This window comes from Ceratina calcarata, unplaced genomic scaffold (assembly GCF_001652005.2).
Source record: "Ceratina calcarata isolate Rehan_Ccalc_2016 unplaced genomic scaffold, ASM165200v1 scaffold39.2, whole genome shotgun sequence".
Taxonomy (NCBI): domain Eukaryota; kingdom Metazoa; phylum Arthropoda; class Insecta; order Hymenoptera; family Apidae; genus Ceratina; species Ceratina calcarata.
This window is the reverse complement of record NW_017162322.1, coordinates 2,133,079-2,159,802: the sequence shown is the minus strand read 5'-3', so window position 1 is coordinate 2,159,802 and position 26,724 is coordinate 2,133,079. Positions and strand designations below refer to the sequence as shown.

The 26,724-nt window shown below is 49.9% G+C and overlaps 1 protein-coding gene across 3 annotated transcripts in view; it reads left to right on the top strand.

Moving 5' to 3' along the window:
- The first annotated feature begins 19,714 nt into the window (after positions 1–19,714).
- The window catches only part of LOC108626052 (myeloid zinc finger 1), a 37,472-nt gene continuing 30,462 nt past the window's right edge, over positions 19,715–26,724 (top strand). For 2 of the 3 annotated variants that reach the window (XM_026814546.1, XM_018026458.2), the window contains exon 1: positions 19,715–20,563. In XM_026814546.1, the coding sequence (XP_026670347.1) occupies positions 20,461–20,563 (103 nt within the window). In that variant the 5' untranslated portion in view covers positions 19,715–20,460. Of the gene's footprint in view, positions 20,564–21,786; positions 23,122–26,724 lie in introns of those variants that run through there. The other variant, XM_026814545.1, reaches the window with a different exon arrangement.

The following is a 26,724-nucleotide window of genomic DNA, read 5'->3' as shown; positions in this document are numbered from 1 at the left end:
CGTTTCGTAGAATTTTCATTATTTCAATTATTAGGCTGACTTAAACGAATGTTTGCTTTCATAACGATGAGATGAATTTTTGAACCGGTGATCGATGAACCGGTAGCCACGCGATCTGCGCCAAAAATCCGCGCGCCGCAGGTGTTCCGACTGGATACGCTTGACGGGATCGGACGAAGGGGTAGGACGCGTGTGCTCGGGTGAAGAACCGACGGACGCTGTGGCGTCGCGTCGCCTCCTCGGCTCGCATAGCCCGCGGCGATCCTCGTCCTGGCACACGGAAGCAGTTCAGATCGACTCCTGCGCACCGCGCCTAGGATACTAGCTTCGGCGTTCGGATGTTCTCACCGCGCAAATGACCCTGTTCCATTTGCTGCCGCGATTCTGGCATCCGTTTCGAATCTCGACCAGATTCCGAGGAATCCCACAGGCAGGGTTCCACTTGGCGAACGAGAACGAATTGATCCTTACTATACATGTACATAGTTCAAAGCCCCAAATGGTATTTTAATCACGGGGAATATTACTTGAATAAAAATATCTTTACGTATCTAATATTTTAAGAGCGAATGTCTTACTATTGTATAAGGAGAAAGCGTTTGTTTGTACGTTAGCAAAAATCCTTAAAAGTAAATTTCTAGATTGTACTTCAATCATCCACTAATGTGTAAAGATGAAAAATGGATATTTATAAAATCTTCAATATCTTCCAAGTTCCATCACTTAGTGACTTGGTTTTATTGGATATATCTTGAATTCTACATACGACAATTTATGAGGATGAAGCTGTATTTCTTATTGTCGAATATGTAGGCAAATGTAGAGACCAGATAGGTAACAAAAAAAGTACTTTTCTTATAGACTGCGTAACGATGTTTCGGGTTTCTTTGCGTTTCTTAAAGAGGGACTGCTGGCCAGGACAAGAAAACGATCATCCACAGTGATTTGTACGATCGCCGTTAAGCCGCGCTTACAAATTATCAATGGGCACGAGGCTGGGTTGTTAGACGAACACGAGAATGGATCTCCGACGGTTTTTACTGTAACGCGGATAGTTTGAGAAAGTAACAGACGGTAGAACTTCATCACCCTCTCTCTGTACTGTAATCAGTTATACGGGAAATGATCTGGAGCCTGGTACATGTCAGACGCGAGTTACGATTAAATTTTTTCTCTCGTCATTAGTGTTGGGTGTGGCAAAAGAAGCTGGACGAGTCTAATTTTCTACGCTCGAGAGGAGAAACTGCTAGTTCTAGCGGTAGAAAATTCGCGGAGCGAGGAATTATACAGTTTGACGCATCCTTTAATTTGAATGAGACGGGATCGGGCAAGGACACGCGGCGACCCTGCTACAGGGCGTGAAACGCGAGCGTCCGTGGCGACGCGACGGTAAGTTCATTAACCATCGCGAGCGACCGATACTTACGCACGCGATCGGCCCCGGGAACACCGCAAGAAACCGATCTGTCCCCGGGCACGACGAGCAAAAAGCTCTGTCGGGGACAGAAGCGGCGTGGAAAGAAGAAGAACAAGGCGAGGGGCCGGAGTGGCGGCGAGCACGCGAACGGTACAAAGGCGAGAGGGTGAGAGACGAGGCGACGGGTGGAACAAGAAGTCGAGCAAGAGCCGAAGAAGAAGAAGAAGAAGAAGAGACGTAAGAAGATAAGGAATATGCACTGCTGCCGTTGCTGGATCGAGGAAAGGATGACTGATAGAGAAGGAGGTAGGGGAAGGTCTAAAACACACACGCTGCGATGTGCCACCACCATACCGCGAACCGCGCTATAATCCAACGACTGATTACTTGGTCGTGTCGTACCCGCCCATTCTCCGGTGAATTTTTCCTGCTCCCTTTCCACGTGTCCTCCTCCTCCACCGCGGCGACTCTCCACCGACTGACCGGCCCGTCCTTTTTCTTCGCCGACTCCCGGTGTAACCGTTGTAATTAGTAGCTATCCCCGTTTAAACGTCCATAGCCGTGTACGCGTAGCTACCTGGAAAGCGCGTCCTCCTTCCTTTCCTTCTCTTTCCCACTCGCAGACGGTCTAGCTCTACCCCGGTGGAAAGGGGGTGGTTTGTCAGGGGCGAAGCGGGAAGCAGCAGCCGAAGCGAGAGGAAAGAGAGCCGGACCGAGCGAAATGGATGGAAGATGGAGAAGGGGGTGGTCGACGATGGTGGTGGTAGCGGGGCAAACCACACGCCGCCGTATTTGCTGCATAACTACGCGCTTATTGCACTATTTTCACCGTGAGCCGATACACGTGTGCCCGCTGCCCCTTCCATCGGGCGAGCTACCGCGCATTTGCCTGCTGCAGGATCAAATAGGAGGGCACCGGGGATCGACACGCGGAGGGGGATGAAAACGAGCGAGAGGATATCGCGAGCGGCCACGGAGCGGGGAGAACCGAGCGAGGAACGCGCACCGTTTGTCCTGTCAAAGGATCAACAGGCGTCGAAGACGCGTGGTAAATCCTCGATTTGGAAAATCCGAGAAAGAGAGAAAGGGGTGACCCGCGAGGGGGTGCGAGAGGCGAGGAGCGACGATTCACCGGAAGGCATTCGATGCCGCGGATCCTCCGTGCATACCGATTTGTTTTTCCCCCAAGCTCCTCTTTTCTCTCTCGTCTTTTTAACGCTCTAACGGAACGTCCCCCGGCGGAGACACTTTAATTACTCAGGCGTCTATAATGCCAACGTATTTCGGGTATTTAACTTGAAACTTTAAAGCGAGTCACTGTATGCTGACACTTGTTCAAATAACAGTCGAGCGTTATCATTTATTTGTACGTGTCGATAAGAGAATTGGCGATCTATTCGTTCTGAGATCTTGAAGATTCTTATAACAAATTTTAGATTTATCTTCTCGTGTGCCGTCAACACTGGGACACCCATTAAAACTATTTTTATGGATTCATAGAATTTCACTTCACGATATTAATTAACATAAAACGAGCATCGATACTGTGCTAGATTATCGATGCCATAATTCGGGAATCGGGTAGGCCCGTTTCGTCGCGTCATCCGTTGTTAAAGCAACGGTGAGGCCGGGGACGACGGTGAGTTATGCGGGCATAAGTCACGAGCCGGGGAAATATTTATCGGCCGGCGAAAGAAGAATCCTCGATATGTAGCTCGCTCGTGGAAAGCGCACCGTCGCCGCGGTGCTCGTCTCGGGCGCAACGTGAAAGCGCGTGCAACGAGTCGCGCTGGGATCGGATCGACTGGGCGTGGAAGTGATTCATTGAGCGGTGGCGTGCATGAGCCGCGCATTATCTAGATAATGATGAGTTACGCTGCTCGAAAATCTTCGGCGTAGGTCAGGCCTTCGGATAACGGCTTATTCGCGCTCACGGCGCGCGGCGTGGCGGCCACGGCACGGGCGCGCGGGCATCCGCGAGCCAGCATCGCGGCCCGAGATCGCACAAGTTCATTAAACTCGGTAGGCGTGGTCCCGGTCTCGAGAGGATACACGGTTAAGTATGACAATGCGCTAGATTCGCTGCGAGATCTTTCATCCCGTTGATCAAACGATTTTCGAACGATCCACAGCGATTAGACTTAAGCGAGATTGATTAGCTGAGGAGAGGCCTTCCTCCGAGAAGCTCGGGCGCGTTCTCATTACCCGGTACTTTTCTAAAACCGTCTTTTTTAAACCCCATTCGAAAGCTTGTTTCGCCGGCGAAACGCCGTTGTTACTTATTACTCGAGTCAAGACAATTTGTCTTGAACATTTTAGAAAGCATGACACTGTAATTAAAATTCTTACTCCGGTACGCTCTTACAAAACCTTTCAATAGTTCATCTACAAAGAATAACTAGTACGTACCGAATATCATCTCCATCGACAAAAATGAAACAGGAAACAACGAATCAATAGAAACGATTGCAGAAAGAACTTCATCTAAGAACCGAAGAATACAATTCTATTTGTATCCCTGAAGAAACTTATCTGGCCGATCTCGATCGCCGGGTCGACTCGAGATCGTCAATAATTTCTGAGCGCTGTAATATATCGCGGCATAACTACTCGTCATCGGGTAACGCTATCTCAATTCCGTTGCCCGCGTACACTACTATTTAGAAGACCATTCGTATCCGGTGTTAGCACCAGGGCGTGTATTCAACAGGAAATAGTAGTTGAATACCATTATACAAATGAACCTCTAATATTCCAATAAAATTCATGCTAATAAATCTTGTAGTCGTTCATCTGATAACACAGGCGAACAAAAAGAACTTTTTTTTATTTAGTCGTATAGAGTAATATGTATGCATGTTATGAGAACGCGATGAGTTTGGAAATGCTATAACGTAAGATGGGATTTGTAAAAGAAAATGATGCCGAAGACGCGAAACATTTCACGCGTATTATACATCAGGATGACCGATCGTCTTCTTTATTTTCCATCGCCACTCTTAACCGGCTTGCCACCCTACGTTCACCGGCGCACCCATTTACCACGGCTAGGCCTGGCCGCTCCATACGCACCGGGCGTGGATGATCGAATGGTCACGAATCCGACCACGACGACGATACCGAACCGTTTCAGGGACGAAGGGAACGTTCGGTCGAGGCCTTGCTAGATATACGCACGGAGAATAGGTATCTAGAAACTAACCGTGGGTTGGTGAGTTTGACGCGTGCACACGGGTTGCGTCGACGCGACCGGCCGCAGAGTTCGTCGAACTGGAATAGAATTCCATTCGGACCGTTTCTAGGGGTGGATTCTGACGCGCGCTGGCCCGCTAAAATAAGACCAAGCAACGGACGGATTTAGAGCCCCGCGACCATTGCCGTAGGTTCAGATCCGCCAATTTTTACTTCTCGCCTTTTTACCCTCTGTTAACGCTCGAAACCGAGTCCCGTACCTCGAACCGTCGATTAATTCTCATTTTGTTTGCCAAAAGTATCGCAAACGTTTCAGTTCCTGTTCACATCGTAATTTCTACTCACTGTCTTTTTATCCTACAATTTCACATGTGATTTTATTCCAGTGAGTAAAAATTATGAGGTGGACAGAAATTGGAACGTTTAACATTCCAAGTATTCCAGCCGATAGCGTATTAATACGAATATAAAATATACCTGTAAGTTGTTCTATGCACATGAAAATTGGCATCGAAATTTATATTACCTACACCGTTCAACGCTTGAATCACGTAAGACTAAATATAGCGCCATAGATTCGAGCTAATCTCGGTTTCTTCTTCCGAAGATGATTCCGCTACGTGGAGCCGATAATTCTATCCGAAACTAGTCGGGCTACGTGTCGTTTGCGCCGAACGTACTAACCATCTAAATCGAAACGAGCTCGAGAAAGACTGCTCTCTTCGAAGAGAGGGAACGAGATTCAAAGAGCCAGCGTCTATTCCGCGGAGCCGCTTTGATCGGCCGCGTTTTCCCGCGTATCCTCAGAAATTCGTCGCTCAGCGACACGTCGTAACAGAGTCGACGCGAGATCTCCAGATGATTACGAGGAGTCTTCCCTCGGCTGGTTTCGAGGAGAAGAAACGCAATGGGTCCTCCGCGTCGTGGATGACGGATGGGGACAGTTGTTGCATCGCAGTCGCTGCCAAGAATATCTTTACCCTCCTCACCCGCCGTCCTTTATCTCTCGGAACGTCACTCTCTTTCCCTCCTTTCCAGCCCTCTGCGTCGCATTTATTCGCTCCTCGTCCCGGTCCCCTACTTCAACCCTTCCTCCCACCCGTACTTTTCGCGTCTCGTCCGTTCGGAGTATCCTTGCGTCGCGTAATTACATACACGCCCGGAGAATATTTCTGCGCGCGAGCAGAGTTCACGGGACCTTCTAATAATCTCGGTAAAACGTTCCGACCGACGCACAATTCAAATCGAACGGTGCGGCGACTCGGTTCGGTCTCCCTTATCGACCGGTCGAATCGACAAGGGCCCAGGGTAACGAACGATCGTTTCTCAAAGGGAATCGTTCCGTTCCCCGGAGACCAGCCGAGCGACTCCGAGGTAATAAAAAAAGAAGCAGCGCCGAGGTAAAGCACGGGATATAACGGTACGATATCGCGCGCAAATTGTTAGGCGCGCGTCTAACTAACGTGAATTCAGTGATCCGTCCGCATAGTAAACTGTTATAACTCGAGGGCTTTCCGGTGGTACAGCCGGATCTCCTCCGGATCGGATCGAGAACACGAGAGCTGCGTATACACCGGAGCCGTGCGTTTAGAATATTAATGCCTGCGTATCGACGCTCGCGGGACGATATTATCGAGTGGCCGGCTGGAAAGTAATTGACGGTTTGATGCTTCTTTACTCTGCGTCGCGTATTTTTTTTTACAACGTGGATCAGAGGCGCCGGTGCAACGGCGGGTAATGACTACTTTGTGCTTCTTCTTGCATTCCACGGGAGCAATATAATACTTAAGAGTGTTAATTAAACAGTGGAAAGCATTACGGTAACTCATTTTCATGCGCCCATATATTTCACGGACAATATAAGTATAAAATCGTGGATGCTGAACAGACAGAGTCGTTAAGACTGGCCGCGGACGAACAATTTTTCACAGTTAAATGGACGAAGACGAACGCGTACGATCGCGAAAGCTCTCGTCTGTATCCATCCTAAGTCGTGAATGATTCCGTGTAACATCAACGAGAGGAGACCCGTTAACGCCTTCGAACGGCACGGCGCTCGGCGCATTTCAGAGATACGGCAACTTACGCTTAGCAGAGCAGAAATGTATTTCAGTTATCACTATGATTTATCGCCTTTGGATTTTTTCGCTAACGAGCGTCAGCCACGTAATTAACTTTGTAGAGCGGGAAACGTATACGTACGTACGTGCATGCACAGGTAGGTAATGCGCGGTAACAACTATTGGCAGGCCTCTTCTTTCCCGCAACAACCGACTCGCTGGCACGAGCCCCGACGCCTAGTCCCTTCTCCTCGTCGAACTCGCCGCGGTTAACGCCGCCGCGAAATTGTATGTAGTTTCGTACGGATGAAAAGTTTTCACCAGTTTAATTGACGCGTGTATTAAAAAAGATATAAAAGACGTCTGAGGAGCGATTACGGCCAGAACAAAAAAAAAACGACGACGACCACCACGTTGCCACTTTTTTTATTTCGACGTCTCAAACCTCTGTTATTATCGTAACGTACCAGCTGGAAAACGAACAACGTTACGCGCTACTGCCGCTGATTACACGAATAACACGGCCACACGGTGATTTGATAACCATTCACCGCGAATTATTTAATACGATTCACGACTTACAATGTAACAGCGTGTTTGCTCTTTAGAATAGTAGCGACTAGTACGGAACGGATATGAATAATTCTTTCGCCGAATAACTACGAAAGTGCACGCGAACTCGTTGAGAAAACGACGTTAAACGATGGATACTCGAATTTATTTCCAACCAGTATTAACGTGAAACGTTGGACGTATAATACAAAGGGGGGGGGGGGTTAGGGGGGAAAATCGTGGAATACGAGAGCGCATTGAATCGATGGTAGCAGGAACGATAGCCGGGTGATTCGCGGACGATTTTCCATCTGGAATTGCAGATTATTCAATATTTTAATTACTCGCGTACGGTCGGGTCCGGTGGTTCGAAGAGGCGATCGGGAAGGGATCGAAAAACGAGACGGCCCAGGGATGAGTAGTCCGAGGCGGTCCGGGTCGAAAAGGCCGTTCCACGGTGGAACGTCCAAAAAATCGAGGATTAAAATTCATTTAGCATTAACAACGACTCCCGTCGAATGCACTCCGTGTAAAGGCTGCTCCCCGGATCTATATCGAGCACCGGTTCCACCTCTCGGTTACCATAGCTAGCCGGAGAGCTAACGGCTTCTCGATTTTTGTGGGATTTTATCAGGGAGCGAGAGAGGCCGGCGGGAGCTACGCCCGCCGATGCGTATATGCACGAGCTTGCGCGCAAAGAGAAGCAACACGAGGAAAAATAATATTAAAAAAACGAACGAAGGAGAGAGAGAGAGAGAGAGAGAGGGAGAGAGAAAGGATACGAAAAAAAATGGGAAAACGTGGAAAAAGGAGCACGAGAACGGCGGCGGAAGGAAACAGGAAAAATGGGATGAAAGGAGAGGGACGGAAGCGAAGGAGTGGAGAGCGCGCACCGCGATAGAGGGGCCGGGAGGTGAACGGCAGAAGGAGAGAGAAAAAATGGAGAAGCAACGCGAAAACAAGAATCCATGCGGCTATTGCGGCTTCCGTTACACCAGAGGAGATGCTCCGCTGCCGCTGCTGCTGGCTGACCTGGTGTGCGTTCGATCGCCACCAGGCCAGGACCGAACCCAAGAACGCCCGTTCGAACCGGTTTCGAACGCCGGATCGAGTGAACTGAGTGACAGCCTTTTCGAAACAGGCTTTCCCGCCCTTCGCTCGTTCGAATCCGCGAAACGGTGCACACGATCGATCTACTCGCGAAACGACTCTCAGAAATTGAAAAAAGACTTGTCAACAGTACCCTAAATACTAATGCAACGGTTGCATCCCACTCTTCATGTACCAAATTCTTCCTATTTTTCAACTTTCAGACACGCATTTATGTACAATCATTATATGTCCAATTATCACATCTGAATATGACGTAGAAAATCGTTTCGAAAAAATACGTCTATTTCTTGCGTCGCGTTTGGAAGAGAGGAACGAGATGGACAGGATTGGCGCACCCCGTCGCGGACGATAAGATCCGGGAGCAGGCTGCATCCGCGGTCGGCAACCTTGTCCAGGGAAACGCGATTAGAAAGTTGCCGATCGCGTTATCTATCAACCGAAACATCTCTCTCTCTCTCTCTCTCTCTCTCTCGCACCACAATTGCCGCACCTCTCTTCATCCGTTCCTCGGGATAATCATCGAATTAATTGGTGAAGAACGCGCGATCGTTCCGCCGTTCTAAATTATGCTCTCGCGAGGTCGCATCCTGCAGCCTACCATTTGCATACGTGTGCGTACGAGCGATCGAAACCGCGTCGATCACGGCGATCGAACGATTAGCAATAACGGATGAGTTAACGAGCGCGATCTACGAAACGATTGCATCCGCGCCGCAGCGTGTCAATCTGTAACGCGACGCGCCCAGATCGGACGTCGCCGATCGAACGAGTAGAGTACAGGTCGATTATCCGGTATGAAATCGGGGAACGTGTGATTACCAAGATTATTCCCGGGGAAAACTTCGATTCCGATCGCTGCTTGTATCTCGCGTTTCTCTACGAATTTTTCTCTATTTATTTTTCATGAGAAAGAAAAATATAATGTATAGGATCGAACGTAGTAAAGATAGCTTTTTACGAATACCTGAGAAACCGACTTTTGTACTGGCAAAAATTGTTAATAACAACAAGCTGAACATATCTAAAAATCGTTGAGGCTGAAAAGGTTGGAGATTTTTATTGAGATAATGAGCGCAAATCATTGCAGGTACAAACGGCAAAGAATTTTCTTGGCGTGACCAATGATATGTACCACGTTTTGTTGGATCCACATTTCACCCTACGAAAAATGTGAAAGTGCGAACGTGTCTCTACGTGGAACGGGATAAGTGACCTGCGTGCGAGAACGAACGTGGCGTATGATAATCATAATTATAATAACGATAATGATAGAAGATTCGTAATTACCGAAGTTACGCAAGCTTCCGAGAAGGTAACGCGCGACGCAACGTACACACACGATCATTAGAGAAAATGTCCGGTAATCAAGCCGTTGCCCGTTTCCGCGACGAAATGATCCCCCGACGATCAGACCCTCTCGCACCGATCCGGCCAGAACTGTAAACGTAACCAGCGTCGACGACACGCATATGTAATTACTGAGATTTGGATTCTTACAGGGAAATACGTAAAATATAAGAAGATCGTCCAAAACGGTTTCTAAATCCTTTCTACTAACATTCTTGTGCTACTGAAGTGTAACATCGTAAATGAAATATTTATTTACAAAAAAGATGATTACTCATTTTGAAGCCCTAACATGCTCCAAACACTTGATGAGAGTGTACGCATCGCATAGTACTTCATGACAGATTTCTCAGTCACTCATTGTCACTATTCCCTAGTTTATATTTTTAAAATCAACTGCGTCAAACTGCGTCAGTCGAAATCGCAGTAACGTTCAAGACGCGAGTTACCACGCGGTGGCCAAATTTCCGCGTTTGCACGCGGCGTTATCGTAAATCAACCCGGGGCGCAGTTTTCGCGCAACGCTGGAAACGAGCCTGCTAAATTGGCGAGCCACTCGTTATGTACACACTCCGGCGCGGAGGGACCGTGACGATCGTTTCGATAGGAAAATCGTAGGTTGCCCGTCACGGTACCCGGAGATCGCGAAGGACTCGTTACACCCAGTGTTGGTTTTCCCTGATGCGTACGCACGAAACGCGTGCGTGAGATCTTGATATCGTGGAATAATGATATGCATATAAATTTGAAGCTTGCCGCGGGGTCGGCAGGCGAAGGGTGCGCGCACGCGCGGGTGCACGAGCAACCCCGTCGCAGTCCGGAATCGCGGAGAAAATTGAACGAGGTGAAACGAATTTTGAAACGAGATCGGCAACGGGGCATCACGGAAGCGGCCGAGAGGCTAGAAAGGATTTCGAAAGGCGAACAGCGACGAAAGGAATTCGTTGAAACGTCGCGGGGTGGAGGAAGAAGAGCCGCGGCGCGGCGCGCGGCGGAGCGAGGCGACGACGGTTTCCCCTACGAACGGTCGCCTCGCGATAATTAAAGAAGTTTATTCATATGAGATGCACGCGAGTTAACGAGCAACATGGATGATGCTCCTCGCTAAGCAGCGCTCCAGATAATGATGCTGCGCATCGGTCTGCGCCGTTGCGCGGTTGCCAGCGTGGTTCTTCCGCTTGCTGTTGCTGCGTCGCGCCGGGTGCTGCTGGTGCTGGTGCCGCGCGCCGTTACACGCACCCGGATCAGCTGCATCTAGACCCGAATGCGTGTATGCACCTAGACGGGCCGAACTGACACACCCATAATCACGGCAATTATGCACACGAAGCTACCACGGCCGACCTATCTTGCTCGTTCTTGCTCGACTCTTTCTCTCCCTCTTCTTCGTTTCACCGTCGAGTCGCGCCCGTTCCCGGTCCCTTCCCCCCTGTTCTGTTTCTTCCGCCCCCTTTTCGTCTCGTTCCACTCGCTCCTCGCGGTTCGACTCGCCTTCCTCGGATGAACGCTTGATCGTTTACTCCGATGCAATTTAATTATTATGCCCTCGGATCTCTTTCGCGATGCAACGGAATAAAAGCGGACTAGCTACCCGGGGTAGGAAACTGAGCCAGGTATGAAAACCGGGATTCCTCGATACGCGACGTCGCGTCGTCGCATTCTTCGCGTTTCGTTTCGACGCTGTCTTTATTGGTTCTAGCGGCGTGAATGAGGGACGTGGTCTGGAGCGTGGATTCAGGAACGCCGAGAATCGGTGAACAGTGTCATCGCTCCTTATTGGAGGCACCCAGCGAAATTACTAGTTTTAAATACGGTTCAGATTAAGTTTAGCTCCGACGTCCCGGTTTGCCTTCGATTCGGTCGAGGGACGCGAATTCAGAACTGGATGAATTTTGAGAATCGAGGGCGCACGGTTGCGTCTTGGGACGCGGTGCGATTTCCAGTGGAAAGAAAATTAAAGAGAAATCGTAACAACGGGCGCACGGGAGGTAAACCGGGGTAATTCGCGGCGCATCAGTTTAATCGGCATTAGCGGACCGGCGCGCTCTTATGAATACGCGCGAAAATAGACACAATGTTGGAATACGTAAACGCGTTGCAGAGCGGCCGCTATGCCGGCCAACGTGGTTCAATCTGATTGCGGGCTTAATGAGCGGTATTATGCAACCACCGCTGGAACGAAGAAAAAAAAAAAGAAAATAAAAGGAAAAAAGAATTCCTGAATATTGCACGGAATGCAATTGCAAAAGAATATTAACGGTACATTATTACGTATTAATTATCGCAACGCGTCAATCGGCGATCATATAATAATAATTTCGAATTCCCATGTGTGCTCGCATTTCCGACATGCGCGATGCCAACTGTACGATGCTGAACAGCCCGTCGTTTGTTTACCACTGTATTAATTACCTTTGTTAACGCATTAACGTCATCAATTATGAAAAGCATCAACCCGTTTCTGCCGTGGCGAACGTGAACTCGAAAAAATGGGGTAGAGAGTAACGGGGAGAAATCACGAATATTTAGCGACGGTAGAACCGAGGCAGAACTTCTGCCCGTGTTGAATTTGTTTTTTACTCCACGTTTTACCGGGAACTCGTAATTTTCCTTCATTCCGTCGTACGTCGTTCGTCTTCCACGGCGTATCCACTTGTATCATATCCCCGTATCGTATCACCATTGCGTATCATAATCGTGTATAAACTCTGGTTTACAAGTCTGACAATTATCGGAAATGTCCCAATGAGTGAAAATTGAAACATTAAACGTAATAGATGTTATAAAACGTATAATCAACGTGTAGTCAATACTTGAAAGTATTATTTAGAAACCGAATATGCAACGATGCAATGCGTGCCTAACCAACGGTGGTACGGTACAAGTTGATGTACCTAACGAAGTGTCTGTGTTGGCCGTTCGTCCGCGGTTTTCGCGACTACGGAACGTCTTATCCTCCTTCTTCCGTCTCTCCCTGAACGAGCAACAGCAGCAGGAGCACCGTTGCTGCACTCCTTTTCGCTACTACTACTGCACGCTCTAAATTCGGTTCCAAGCGGCAAGCAAAAGAGCTCCTCGGATGGCTGGGTCGTTCGAGCTGAAAAAACTCGCGAAACGAAGCTTAAGCGAGACGAACCGGACCGAGGGATAGATACACGTGGCCAGACGGGACACAGACACGCGAAACCCGTGTAACCCAATCATGGTTAGGTTCCCTCCCTGGCCGAGGTGCTTTCAATCTTTGAGCGGTTGAAAAACCGGCGGATATTATTCATCGAAACTACATCGAGACGATGTATACTTTGTACATTCTTACTTCCTTATTATAATTAAAAGTTGCGATTGTAACTTTTGTATTTATTTCAAAGAGTAGAGAAAACTCAAGCAGGTATACGAGGCAAAGGCGAGGATTGAAAGTTATCTTCTGTTCCGGTGTAATAAAAGTGGAAAGAAAAGTTGTCGGAATGGTTCGAAGAAAATGTTTACAGGTCGCGGCCGCTGTTGGATTATCTTTGACGACGGGAAACAGGATGAAATTGTGGCCCGGGAACGAATATCGAGGAGGTGGGAGCCAGCTGCGATTTAAAGCGAAATAATTGCAGCGCATGGCCGAATGATTCAATTAGTTTGATTCATCGCCACGCCGTTGGGATTGTCCCGCGAAAAACGCGGTGCACAAGGCCAGCTTTTTAATTTAGTGGCCGTGTTTCACGCGCGATCATTTCCCGACGATAATATCGCAGCATTGTGGCCGCGACATTGTAGCCTGGACGCGATTAATACCGGCCGACATCACCGGAGACCTTTCCGGGATGTTATTATACGGGAATCGTCCGTTTCACGGGCGATAATTACAACCTGTATGCCGTACCATTCGTCCGTAATAACTTCTTACGCGGCATCATTGTTCGCGGCCAGTCACGTGGCCGTAGCAATAAAATTGGACAAGTTTCCTTGAAATTGCTTTCACGAATTCGCTGCGATTTTCATAAAACCGGTAATACCGACAGGCTTTTATTTCGCCGCGAACGATGAAGAAGCAGTATTTATTACTGTATCCTTATTATGTCTCGTAATGTGAATAAATGTAGATTTCGCTGGACGATTGAGATTCTGAACATTGAAAGTGTCGAGCCATTCTTCTCCTTGACACGAGCTACTCCCTGTCCGCAGAAAGGAACCAGCAATTTCGCGCGGCGAAGGAACACGCGTCCCGCCCACGCGTTACTCCTTCGCGCATCGATGATTAATATCCGTTCGCGAATATTTGACGAGGATAAAAAGCGGTGTTCGACAAGCGACCTATCGGTGTTCCCGCGATAAGATAGATGAACTCGTTGCGAGAACGAACGCTCCGCGTGACGTGGAGGAGTTTTGCGCGCGTGGTACGACAAGCAAGGAGAGCGCAGAGGGTAAAAAACGAGGAGGAAAAAAAACGGGAGGAAGAGAAGAGGCAGCGAAAAAAAAAATCGCGAGGCCAAATTCGGCCAATGCACATTTCGCGCGAAATAACTTGCTCGCCGTACGATTCGTCCCACTCCCGGGCCCGAGCAACCCTCACCACCGTTGGCTCGCACAACCCCGACGTCTCTTCGCCCCTCCGCCCCCAAAAAGCATTGCCACCACCACCGCCACCCGCCACCCGTCGCCTCTACCACCAGCCACCGTCAGCATCGTCTACTCTACCCCACTTTCGTGCCTCCTCCAATGTATTCCTGGCGTTTCGCACTGCAAGGTCAACAAACTTCTCCCCGATAAAAAATAAATGAAACGCAGGACTGTTTGAAATTGTAACAGTGGCAACCGGGGGAGATTGCTCCCGATACTTTAAAGAGGCACCGTTCCTTCCGTCGTCCTTTACTACGGAGCCACGACAGCTTGTCATCTTCTCCCTGATACCTCTTTTTCTTTCCTCTCTTCTTATTTTCTTTACCATCTCTTTCTCTTTCTTTATTTTCTCTCGTCCTCCTTCACTTTCCTTCAACCGCCTTTTTGTCATCGGTTAAGGCGATTGTCCCGAGTCACAGACTTCTCGTTGCGGGCCAAGACCGAGCAATATTACTACTTCATGGCGAAGATTTCTTAAAAAATCGTATACTCTAATCAAGTATCCCTCACCATATTTCCGTTCATAAACGTACTCTGCAACTGAGCTTTAAAACATATCACGACTCTCATGTACAGCAACTCATTTTATACACGTAAGTTAAGTAAGTATATTGCGACGATTAAATTAATTATAATTATAGATATGTACTGCAAGAACATAACGAACCAAGAAGTTCGCGTTTAAAAAACGGGAACTAGAAGCAGCACGTTTTTCGTGTTCTCGTGGTTAAATTTCGATTCGCAGTAGATCCAGCGGTTCGCGCACAGACACGCCGGCTGACGAAAGGCTTTCCCGCATGTGTACGTAAGTGGCACGCCACGGAAACGCGGCGACGGATGTTTTGCCACGACTACGAACCCGTTGCCCCTTCGTTTATCTCGTAATAAGCGCGGCTGGTTAATTGCCAATAATCGAACGCGTAGCTCCACCAGAGAAATCCGATCGCGTTCGGTAAGGAAACCGACGTAAGTGCCGGGCCAGAGGTAAAAGTCGGGTGGCTCGATAATAGGAAACGGTGTATTCTCGAGGAGCACCGCGATTCGACAACGATGTCATGGAATTAGGAATCGATCGTTGGAATATAAAGTATGCATAAGTCATCGATTCTTTTACTATCCCTTAAAATTTTCATACACTAAAAACATAATCGCAGATAAAGAATTCTATTGCGTAAAATACATGCATACAAAAAGTATTCTCCATTTTCGAATCATTATTCATTAATACCACATTGGTCGATGGTGCAAATCCTATGGTAGAAGGAATGAATTGATAACTACTTGGAAGATTACCCATTGCTCGGATCTGATCGATACACTGCGAGACTTCTTTACTACACCAGCAACAATTATTAAAAAAAAAAAATTGCCGCAGTTTCCTCTCCGAGCGTGGAATTTCAAATCGGATTTCACCGAACGCGAGCCTCGATTCTACGAATTCACCGACGTGGCAGGAAAAACGCGATTAATCTGTTGGAAAAATATCAATACTCAAGGACTACGATAACGCGTTATTTTCACCCATCGACGCATCGCGTCACGAGGGCAAGCGTAAAATAACATCGCCTGCTTTGAATACCTGTACGCAGGTTCGTATCGTCGGCACTATCAGAAAATGATAACTCCGGCGAACCGCTATACGCAGAACGGCTAGACGGGTAGGAAGGATGGTTTCTAGAGCGGATTTAACGGGGACACGCCGATGGACCCGGGCGTAGAACAAAAAGTGAATGGTAATACGCGACTAAGGATGTTATAATGGAGTCGACGAGCAATACGACCGCTCCCAGTGGTCCACTTTTTGCCCACACCGTATGGCTTCTCGATCCCAACATTTGAACTCGCTGCTGCTACGGCCTCGTTACTCGTTTGGCGAACGCGCTTGGTAAACGCTCTACGATATCTTAAAGACGAGATCATAATTTACTATTCGATTACTGCGTACTATCAGGATATCTCTCGCCTATCATCTCGTCTTATTTTAAGCGTGTAGGCCTAGTTCTACTTAGAGACGAGGATTTGTAAGAAGCACTGGATACACGAAGATTGGATCGAGGTAAAAACCGAAAATCGCGAGAGCAGGCTAGTCGATACAGAAAAAACGATCGTATCCCGGTGATTAGCCGGCGCTAGGCGTTAACGTTGCTCGGAGCAGGTTTGGCGGGGCCGCGACGGGTAAGCGAGCGAGCGAGTGCGCGAGAGCATGTTGCCGGCAGCGAGCGAGTGCGAGTCGAGACGAGCGAGTGCAGTCACGGGACGGAGAGAGAGAGAGACAGAGAGAGAGAGAGAGAGAGAGAAGGGGGGGTTCGGGGTCCCGGCAAACAAGAAGCGAGCCGCAATGCATTCGCTCTACTCGCTAGATATAAATACGCGACAGAGGGCAAGGAACCAACCACGCCTGCACCGACAGCTACTGCCTAACGACACGGACACGCACACGCGGTCGCTCATTGTGATAAAGCTGAAGAAGGAGCGATGAAGAGGGGCCTCGAGAGAGCGGGACGGTGCCGGGGAGAAGAGGAACGGAGAAAGGAAGAAAGAAAGAAAGAAAGAAAGAAAGAAAGAGTGACTGTACGAACCGGGAGATGGTGAAAGAGAAAGAGGGAATGAAAGAAAGAGTCGAGGGATGAAGCGAGAGAGCGTGTACAGCGAAAGAACGAGGGAGAAGGGTAGAGGTGTAGGCTGGCTGGCTCGCTGGCTCTGGCTTCGAGGCTGCGTTCGTTCATGCGCCCATCCGCGCGCTCGAAGTTGGGACGAATGTGGCCGGTCGAGTCTCTCTAGAAGATGCGGCCAAATATTGCATCCACGGATAAATATAGGCGACACGGGTGCATAGGCCGCTCGTCGGTGTTCGCCACGGTGCCGCAGCCAACGCGCTCTTTTCTTCCCGGCCGTGTCTTTCGGACCCGGAGCGAGCACCGACGGCATTCCTCCTGCGGGGCTCTCTCTTTCCATGTGCGAGAGCGATCGTTAAATTCGTTTCGTGGCCGAGAACTTCGCCCGGCACGCTGCTGCTGCCTTTCCATTCTTCTTCGCCTCGCTTTCCGCCGCTACTCTCGCTCCGTTTTCCGTCCTTTCTCCGGTACACTTTTCTAGCCTTTTTTCCGCTTTCTCTGATCGCTATTAATACTTCGAAAACAAACATTGGAACAGTTCCTTCGGACACGTCGAAGTGTCGTCTTAGTAATCGATGCAATTACGATACCGATTTCAAGTATAGGTAAAGGGATAGTTCGCTCAAATAGAACGGCAAAGGGAAAATTTGGTATTGGTCAGACGGGAAAGTTCGTAGACCGGGGCTACGCGCGACAAGCGAGTCTGACGCGAATCTCATTCTACTTACGAAAGTTCGTGATTCGTTCGCACATTATCACGCTGCCGTTACGTATCGCGCCCGATAACGCGCAATCGGGTCAGCACAACGGTGCATTGTGAGCATCCGCAATAATGCGCGCTTTCTTCCGATATTAGTAAAAACTTTGTTTCCTCCTAAACGGAAAAATCTTCGTGAACGTATTTCGGTGACTGGATCGCTGGAAATAATGAGATGCGAAAAAAAGTCGACTCGCGGATCGCTTAATGGGAATGGTGACTTTTTCTTTGTGTCCGAGCCCCGACGAGCATTCTCGCAGCAGCCGCGGCTTTGTTTTCGCGGCGAGAGGGAAGAGAGCATAACCTTCGGAACAGGCGGGAGCGTGTCGCGGCTGGTGCACGTGGCTAGAACAGCAGCCAGGCATAGTCAGTGAAAATCATCGTGCGCGGACATTGGGTGGCGGGAAACGTGCGTGATAGCACGCCGCGGAGGGGTGGTGGGCCACGGAGGGAGGCCCTAATCAAGCCAGTGGCGTGAAACCTAACCTGACGCTGCCTCGGGGAAGGGAGGGGGGAACCGCGAGAGGGAAAGAGAGACGTGGAAAGAGAGAGAGAGAGGGAGAGAGAGAGAGAGAGAGAGAGAGTAGGATGCACCCTGTCGTGTCGCAGCCGCGAGGCGGCGGCCAGAGACAGAGGGAAGAGACACGGTTATCGCGGAAGTTCGGCAATTATAGGTGCCGAGTCGCGTTTTTTTTCCACGACTGATATTGATTTGGGAGAGGCAAGTTCGTATTCGTGGCACGAGCATACCTTGCGACTCGCACAGCCAGGCGGCCGGCAGCGCGATGCATCACGGCGCAAGGCCGCGCATCGAGGGGTACGTACATCGGAGCCAGAGGGAGCGAGGGAGGAACAGGGGGAGGATAAGGCGACCGGAGTGATCCCCACCCTGGGTGCTACTCTCCGCCGAAACCTCTCCCACCAATCGACACGATACACCCCACCTTGCACGCGGTATCAAACCCCTTCCACGCTGTTGCAACGGACATAACTACTCCTCTCCTGTTCCTCTCGTTCCCTCTTTCGACTCGTCCGTTCGTTCCATCCCTTTTCGACTCGCGTCCGGCGCGTCCTCTTCTCTGTACCTCGTTCTCCTCCGTCGCCGTCGCCGCCACTACCATTGCCACCGCCGCTACCACCACCGTCGCCACCACCACCCCCGGCGCTGTCGGCCAGGGGCGAGCTCCGACTTTCGCCGCCCTTGGATTCGGAAACCGATTTCTTGGCCGATGTGGAACGACCGAAAGAGGAATTTGCGCTGGAGAACCAAAGGGAGATGCATTTCTTCTCGTTTAGGTTCAGATCATTGGCTTCGTTTTTTCCGAGGGTACTAAGGGATGCACGAGAAGCAATTCTCGGAAATTATTCGAATCGGTTTAGCCCGAACCAATCGGGCGAATCGGCAATTACGCTCAGGAACAAAGTATAAATTCGCTACCGTCCAATTAACGAGCAGATCGAGAGGAACTCTCATTGACCGGCAATCGTCTGCATGCGAACGCGTTCGGAAATTTTGCCCGTCACGCTACCCCAATTTGCCGCACCGGTTACGATCCACCCGGGAGACCGAAGTGGAGAACAACCAGGGGACACGGATAACTTCGAAGTTTCACCTATTCAAACTTCCAAGAGCAAACGCGCCGTCTGCTCGCGAGCCTTTCTCGGGAGGAATAAATATTGTGTGCATCTTTTACGTGTCTTTCGACTATCGCATGGGAAATACATAAGCCTCGAGTCCGTCGTACGCTTCTTCACGCTCGGAGAGCGAGTTGAAATAATTTGGTACGAACTAGGATTAATTTTCATACATGAAGCGTGGTTCGGATAGTTTTGCAAGAAAGTTGGATGGTCGTAGGGGGGTTAAACGCGCGCGGCGCGCCGCTTGGAATCGGAGCCGCGTGAATCCGCCCCTGCCGCCATCACCACCGGGTTCGACGCCGGCACCTTCTCCTCTCCCGAGGACGGTGTATCTACCATCCCGAAGCCGAACCAGTCCAGAAATCCCCACTCCGGGATCGCGTACCGCGGCGACGGAAGTGTGGCAACGTCGCTGCTCGCCAGTGTCTCGGTCTTGGCGAGTTACTCGGGGGGGCTCAGGCCGAGTCTACCGAGTTTGTGTCTACCGGCGCGGGTAACCCGAAAGCGAGTGTGCCGAGGATCCAAAGTCGCGGGCCTCCAGCCGGCATGCGAGACCGTCTCGCTGCTTGAAGGCCGAAAAACCCGGGTTTAAAATTAAAAAAAAAAAAGAAGAAAAACGTGATCGAGCCGACCGGTCGACGAGGAGAGACGTGCCGAGAGTAAACGTGGGAGAGATTAAAAGACAAAGGGATTTAAGAAAGAAAATTTGGCAGTCGGTCGCGTTTCCGTTCCCCCCGACTTTAAACCGGCAAGTTTTTTTCACGGCCAGCCGATCGTCACCGTCGTCGTTATCATCGTGGAGCTGACTCGCGTCACGACGGAGGGATCGCGACAAAAGAGGCGGAGGAAGAGGAAAGAGAGGAAGAAGAAACGAAAGGAGCTGCGTACGGGACACGGGGCGACAATAACACGGTACACGTTCCGCGCGTTTGTCGTTTGTCACATCGCATCATCGAAAGCCCGCCGTAATCACGCGAACGTGCGCGCTTCGTGTCTACATTCACGCTTTGTACGCGACTCAGTGCGCGCGTGTACGCGTAAACGCGGGACGGACACGCGCGTGTGTACGTGAAGAAGAACGCAGGGTGAAGAGAAGAGGAGATATCTATATATAATATTATATACCAACACGGTGAAAAACGCGACGAAAAAACAGTGTAAATGGCGCTCTCCGCACAGAATCAGTCGACGTCGTACGTGAACTTGTATTACTCGATCGTCCAGCGTGCGGCGACACGCTACTTTAAGGAATATTACAACTCCGGTGAGTACCAACGATCGTGCGTCAAGCACGTTCGGATCCGTTCCCTTTGGTATTTAGAAAACGGAAGAGCCGATCGGCCGTGAAAGAAATCGCACGCATCGAATCGTTCGGCCACCTGTGCGTCGTCCACGTTTTGCCAAAACGACGACGTCATCGCGAGGCGCGCGCTGTGTACGCGCGGTTTCGAATTTTCCCGCCCTCCCTCCTTCCCTCGCTCCGTCGCCACACAACGCTACACGTGCACCCATACATGAACGCACGCACGCGCTCGTATCCGTGCATCGCACACGAGACACGCACGCATTCGCTCTGTTTCTCTTTTTTACCTCCGTCTCGTTTCACTGGCTGTCCCTGCCCGATCCACCGACTCCCCCGCAAATGTGTTCACATACACGCGTATACACACGCCGAGAGACGGAGAGACTACCGTTTCACCGGCACCTACTACCCACCGGAGAAGTGCTCCTCCAACACCGATTAAAACATGCCGCCGCCGGCTAGACACGTGCCCGCTTCTAAACTCGTGTGTGTTCCGATAGTACTTTACCTACTCCGTACGAGTGAGCGAAGAGAGAAATAGAGAGAGAGAGAGAGAGAGAGAGAGAGAGGGAGAGAGAGAGAGAGAGATAGGAATAGAAGCTCCGCGCGCGGTACCGAGTTTCTTCGTCGTCGACCGTCGCGACGGTCGTGGAGAACAGTGTTAGGACAAGACGGACTCCCGTGGGGTCGGAGTAATCGTGGACGGATCCAGAGAACCGAAAGAATCGCGGAGAGAAAAAAGGAGAAGGATAAACGAAACCGGATTCGTGGGGGGAAATCGGGGGACCCGAAAAAAGGGAGGACCGTGAAGAATCCCGGTATCCGTCGGTGCGATCGCGTCCGCTTTGGCGATTTGCAAAACGCGAGAAAGGAAGAACTGTGCGCGAAAGAGAGAACGTGATAGGGCGATCGGAGTGGGAGAGAAAGAACGAGCGAGAGAGGCTAAACAGCGTGGGGAGTGGAAGGGAGACGGAGAGACGAGACGAGAGAGAAAGATAGAGTGAGAATGTTTAATAGGAACGAGCGAGGAAGAGAGTGCGTGTGCTGATCCGCAAAATACGGTCTCGTTACACTATCGTCGGTGTTGGGTCATCTAATCGCCTCTGAAATTATCGTCTCGCCAGTGCCGAGTGACGAAATACGCTCTCTCCGGGAGCAATCAGTTTTCGAGGGTACTGGTTCGTCGGTGCCTCGGACGATCTCTCTACTACGGTCCCGGGCCGAGTCCTTCGGGTTCTGCTCGTTTCGATCGTGTTTATTACCGAGGAGCCCGCCCGTTCGTGTCCGCTCTTTTTCGTGTGTCACGGTGATCGGTCGCCGGTCCACGCGGACCTGCTCAAGGTGAACGTTGGCCTCGGAGAAAGAGTTCTGTGCGAGAGAAAACGAGAGAGAACGGTCCTCGTGAAATACGCGATTGCCCGGGATCGGCGTACGTGGTGTCCATGTGAACGCATCCCGAAAAACGTAAACGCGATGTTCGACGTGTGTCTGGGATGGTGCCAGTCGACGGTATGTTCGGGTGTCTCTGCGTCGGTTCGTTTGCATCGCGATACGTGAACAAAATCAGTGATCGGTAGTACGTAGTAGCTACTGGGTCGTTCATCGAACGCCGGTCGATCGTGCGGCGTGGCGAACACCGCTCGGACGATGCTCGCACGCTGACAAGAAAGAGAGTTTTGTTTCATCGCGGACGCTCGAGTGTTCTCTGTTCGATTCGAGGAGCCCCGCGTTCCAACGTCGTCCGAATATCGTGTTGCGCTTACTCTACCTCGGGGCTCGTGTTCTCGTTAAATGTCGAACGAAGAAGCGTTCTCCACGCCGCGTAACGTATTCCGGAGTCGATGTTTCGGATCCAAAAAATGCGCCACGAGTTCCGACCCCGGACTCGATCGTGTCGAATTTCGAGTCATTTTGGCGCCAGTGGCAGCGTTCACGGATACCTCCGCTTCTGTCTGCCTCCGTTTCTTACCGTTCATCGATGAACATTTCAAGTTTGGAAGGCTCCGAGGAAAGTTTTGGTGCAACCGTGATGAGAGAGAGAGAGAGAGAGAGAGAGAGAGAGAGAACTGGATCCTCGTGATAAAAAAAATAACTACGTGCTCGCCTCGCGTAACCAATGAGCCTTTCCATTTGCTCGCGTTCTATGAATCCGTCGAATTGTAATCTAGTTTTGCGAAAAAAAGAGTCACGCGCACGACGGACGGAGAGGCAGAAAAAATACGAACGTGGAGCCAGAGAAACGGAGAGAGTGAGAGCTACCCAGCGCGGCGAGGGTCGAACGTTATCTCTGCTGTAGGTTTATCGTGATATTCCTCTTTGCCGTAGTCATCGAAACAGGATCATTTTCGCCAGTTGACATGACGAGGATATCGCCATCGGCTGGTGATCCCGGATCGTTATTGGACGATATAAAGTCAATCGCTGCGAATAAAACCATCGGTTCTCGTTTAGCCCGGCTTCCCAACTTGGACCAGCAGAACTACACATGATCGGTCTGTGGAACTTTGCTTATTCCAGAGGTACTTGTCTCGCACGTACAACTTTTCAGTCGACGCGAATAATCCCTCTTCAACGTTCTTTCTTTACCCGCGCCGATTCCTTCTTCCTTCATATATTCGATTACTTTAAAACCAGCTGCACCGACCCGGAGTATTTATCGAACACGCGTCTCTATCGACTCGCGCTCTCGTTCGCATACAATTATTAAACACGCGATAAAACCCCCGCACGAATCATTTTATACAATGTTACCATTTAAAGAATTACATAAAACATCGCATTCGATTACTCCCAAACCTCGTCTCCGCTAACTTTACTCGAGTGTGACCTCGGGCGAACGCTCTGATAATTTTCACTGATCAACCAATTGATAATTTCCCTTCTCAGACGTTTAACTGTCCGTCGGTTCAAATGTACGGTCTAACAAAAATACACTTCGCCGAATTTAATGGAAGAATGAAAAAAATACGCGAAGCTAATACATAGTTTCATTTCGGAGCCAGCGAGCAATCCGTTTCCATGAGCATCCGCGGCGCGCGGCAACGGGAGAGTAGCGAGCCGCGCCAGATAGAGAGAGGGACACGCGTATATATTTGTAGAATAAACGTCGACGGGTTTATCGTGTGACTTCTCACGATAAGAGGAGAGCGGGAGCGTTGCTCCGTATCAACGAGAACGTAAGAATCGACGCTGCGTGTTTGCGTGCAGAAAATCAGGGATCGGCCGCGGCGGGATGCTGATTCGATTCCTCCCGTTCTTTTTTACGCGAAAGAAACCCGTCGTTGCCACGAGACTCGCGTCCTTACTCCCCCTTTCCTTTCAAGTTCGCCGAATTGTTTTTTTCCTCTCCGGAGCCCGAGATAAATCGTTGATTTATCATCGAGCATAACGCGCCGCCAACGTCGCGCGAGGTTCAACCTATCGCTGCCACGATCTTGCTTAACCCTTTGACATTCTGTCTGAACGAAGAAGCCGAGAATCTCTAATCGATTACGATTCTTCATATGTAACGTAGATTATATCATCCTCTACTACACGCTTGAATCAGAGCAGAATCGATGGAACCACGTAGTTCTGCAGATTCGATCAAAATTACCGTGTGACCTACAATACACTTGTTACAGAGTTTGTGTTTGTAGTCGAGGCGCGAAAAAGGTCCGGCTGACGTTGGATGTCCATGTTTTCGTTGCGTCTAACGATTCTGATGAGCCAGTTGTTATTAAAATACAGAGAAAACAAAGAACGGTGCGATTGCTTACGGATAGAAGTGGCCGATAGTAGACCTTACGAAGATAGTGGAACACGTTCCTTTAATACGCGCGAATACCGGCTGATAGATGCGGGAAGAGGAAGGAAAACGGGGCCTCGATCGAACGGAATAAAGTTAGTTCGGCGTCGCGCGCTCACGTCTCAGACGCGACGAGACGAAACGCGGGATAGCGTGAAAGAAAAAGGTGTCGAGGAATCCTTTCTACCGTGCGCGCAGCCTTTCACCGATGGGACCACTCCGTTCGAACACCGCAGCGTAGACATATATATTCCAGTTTATACGCGAATATTCTATATAGCAAATGACAGCTACTATTTTTACAATCTCCTTTTTACGCGGCAGACTCAAGGATAGACTAAAAATCGAAACCGTGAAGGTCCGATTCGAATGGAACGGGAGACAGCGGGGTCCTCGACAAAAGTATTAAAAAACACAAAGCTCCTACGGGATAGAATAATAAAAGATAGAACAAAGCCGGAAGAGAGGAGGGAAAAAAAAGCTAGGCGACGTTTCGGGGCGTTCGTCAATGCGTGATAGAACAGAGGGGCGTAGAGGGGCCGCTCGTTTGCGGGGGGAGGGGGGGTTTGCCTCGACGAGTGTTAACGCGCTCGCGCCGCTACACCCCGTCTCGTTTCTGTCTATTTTTCTGAAAACAAACATTCGATCTGACGAGCTATATAACACCGATGGAATACTAGAGAAGGGCCACTCGTTCCTCGAGCACCCTTCGCGCCGCCATCGCGGAAAGTTATGTTTTTGTTGCGCTCGATTCGGTGTTTTTTCGTCTCGTTCCCTTACCGAGTGCCTATACATCGCGTACGCGCGCAACACGTACACACGGCACCGGCCGCTGTACGTACTCTCGTCTGCTGGGTCCCCGGTAGCCCCGCTCGATACGAAAATGGGCCGTAGGTATTCCCCCTCGCACTCGATAAATAGCGAGGAATGTTTGCTCTTGCAAATGAATGTTTTCCGCGAGCCACGAGTGATTTTAACTCCTGAGTGCGCGTCCTGCCAATACGTTTCTCTCTGCTACCCCTGCAGTCGCGCGATCGACCGAGCGCTCTTTTCTCATCCCCCTCCGATAAACCGCGTTGATGAAGAATAACAGAATCGTCCTGCTGATCCGCGGGATCTTCCGGCAACTTATTCCTCTCCCCGTCGAACACTTTTCAACGATTTCGTTCCGCGAATTCTTGTCAAACGGACAGTTACTCTTCGTATTCTACGCAGAACATAATCAATGAGTATCTCGATGACGAGTGGCGAAACGACGAGTGTATACCGTGTCGCACGAATTTCCACGGGCTCTCGCGAACAATGGACGCATTCTGACGTCGGTTCGTCGGCTAAACTTAGCCCCGACGCGAGATTAAAAGGTACATTACTCATACTCGTTAAAAGGGACTCATGAATGATTCCTTGTAAATAATCATCTGAGCTCGGGTGTTGCGAACCTCGTTTCAATGCGAACAGCCCTAACCTGCCTATCTCGTTTAGATTTGTGAACTTTTCCTGACGATCAGGGAAATTCTTGATTTTTTTTGTTCGTCAAATAATACGAGTATATTAGAAAATGATTGTTTCATTTCACTGTTGATATGCTCTTTTCTATCGTAAGATTCATTCACGCTTATTTAGTCTCGACCACTCTATATAATAGATAATGTCTGTTCATTGTATCCAAGAATGAACAGATTAATGGATACGACTGAATCGAAGAACAGAATCGATCAATTAGCCTTTTCAGTCTACCTTGCTCTTTCCCAACACTCGTGCAACGTTACGCTCTGAACCGAAGGCAACGGCATGAATGAAAACAGCTTCGAAAACGAGCAAAACGATAGTCCTGGCCGGGGCGATTGTAATATTTCCAGCAGGTGCAGGTGTTACGGGACGATTAACTTGCCCCGTGTTCGGATTCTCTGTGTAGCCAGACGGCTGCGCCGCGCCGGGAGGAGCCGCGTTATCGGCTGGTAAACGGCCATTTCTGTTTCTGCTCACGCGGCGAAAGTTCAATATGCCGAGTCGCGTGCAGCCGCGGGTATTGTTATCCGCGTACGATTAAATCAGCCGCGTTCGCGGAGAATCTTAAGCGCCAGCCGCAAGAAACGTGGCCGCGCAAGGACGCGACTAAATAACCGATCCGCCACCCCCTCCGCCGACGACGCAGCGAATGAAAATGAGCCGTGCATGGACCTCCTTCCATTTTTTCTTCTTCTTACTATTTCTTGTTCCTCTTCTCTCCCGAGTTCAACGATATCGCAGTGGCTGTGTCTTACATTGTGACGAGCCACTCGACCGATTCCGGATGCCCTTGTCTAAGCGGGAAATCTAATTCGAAAATCCTCTT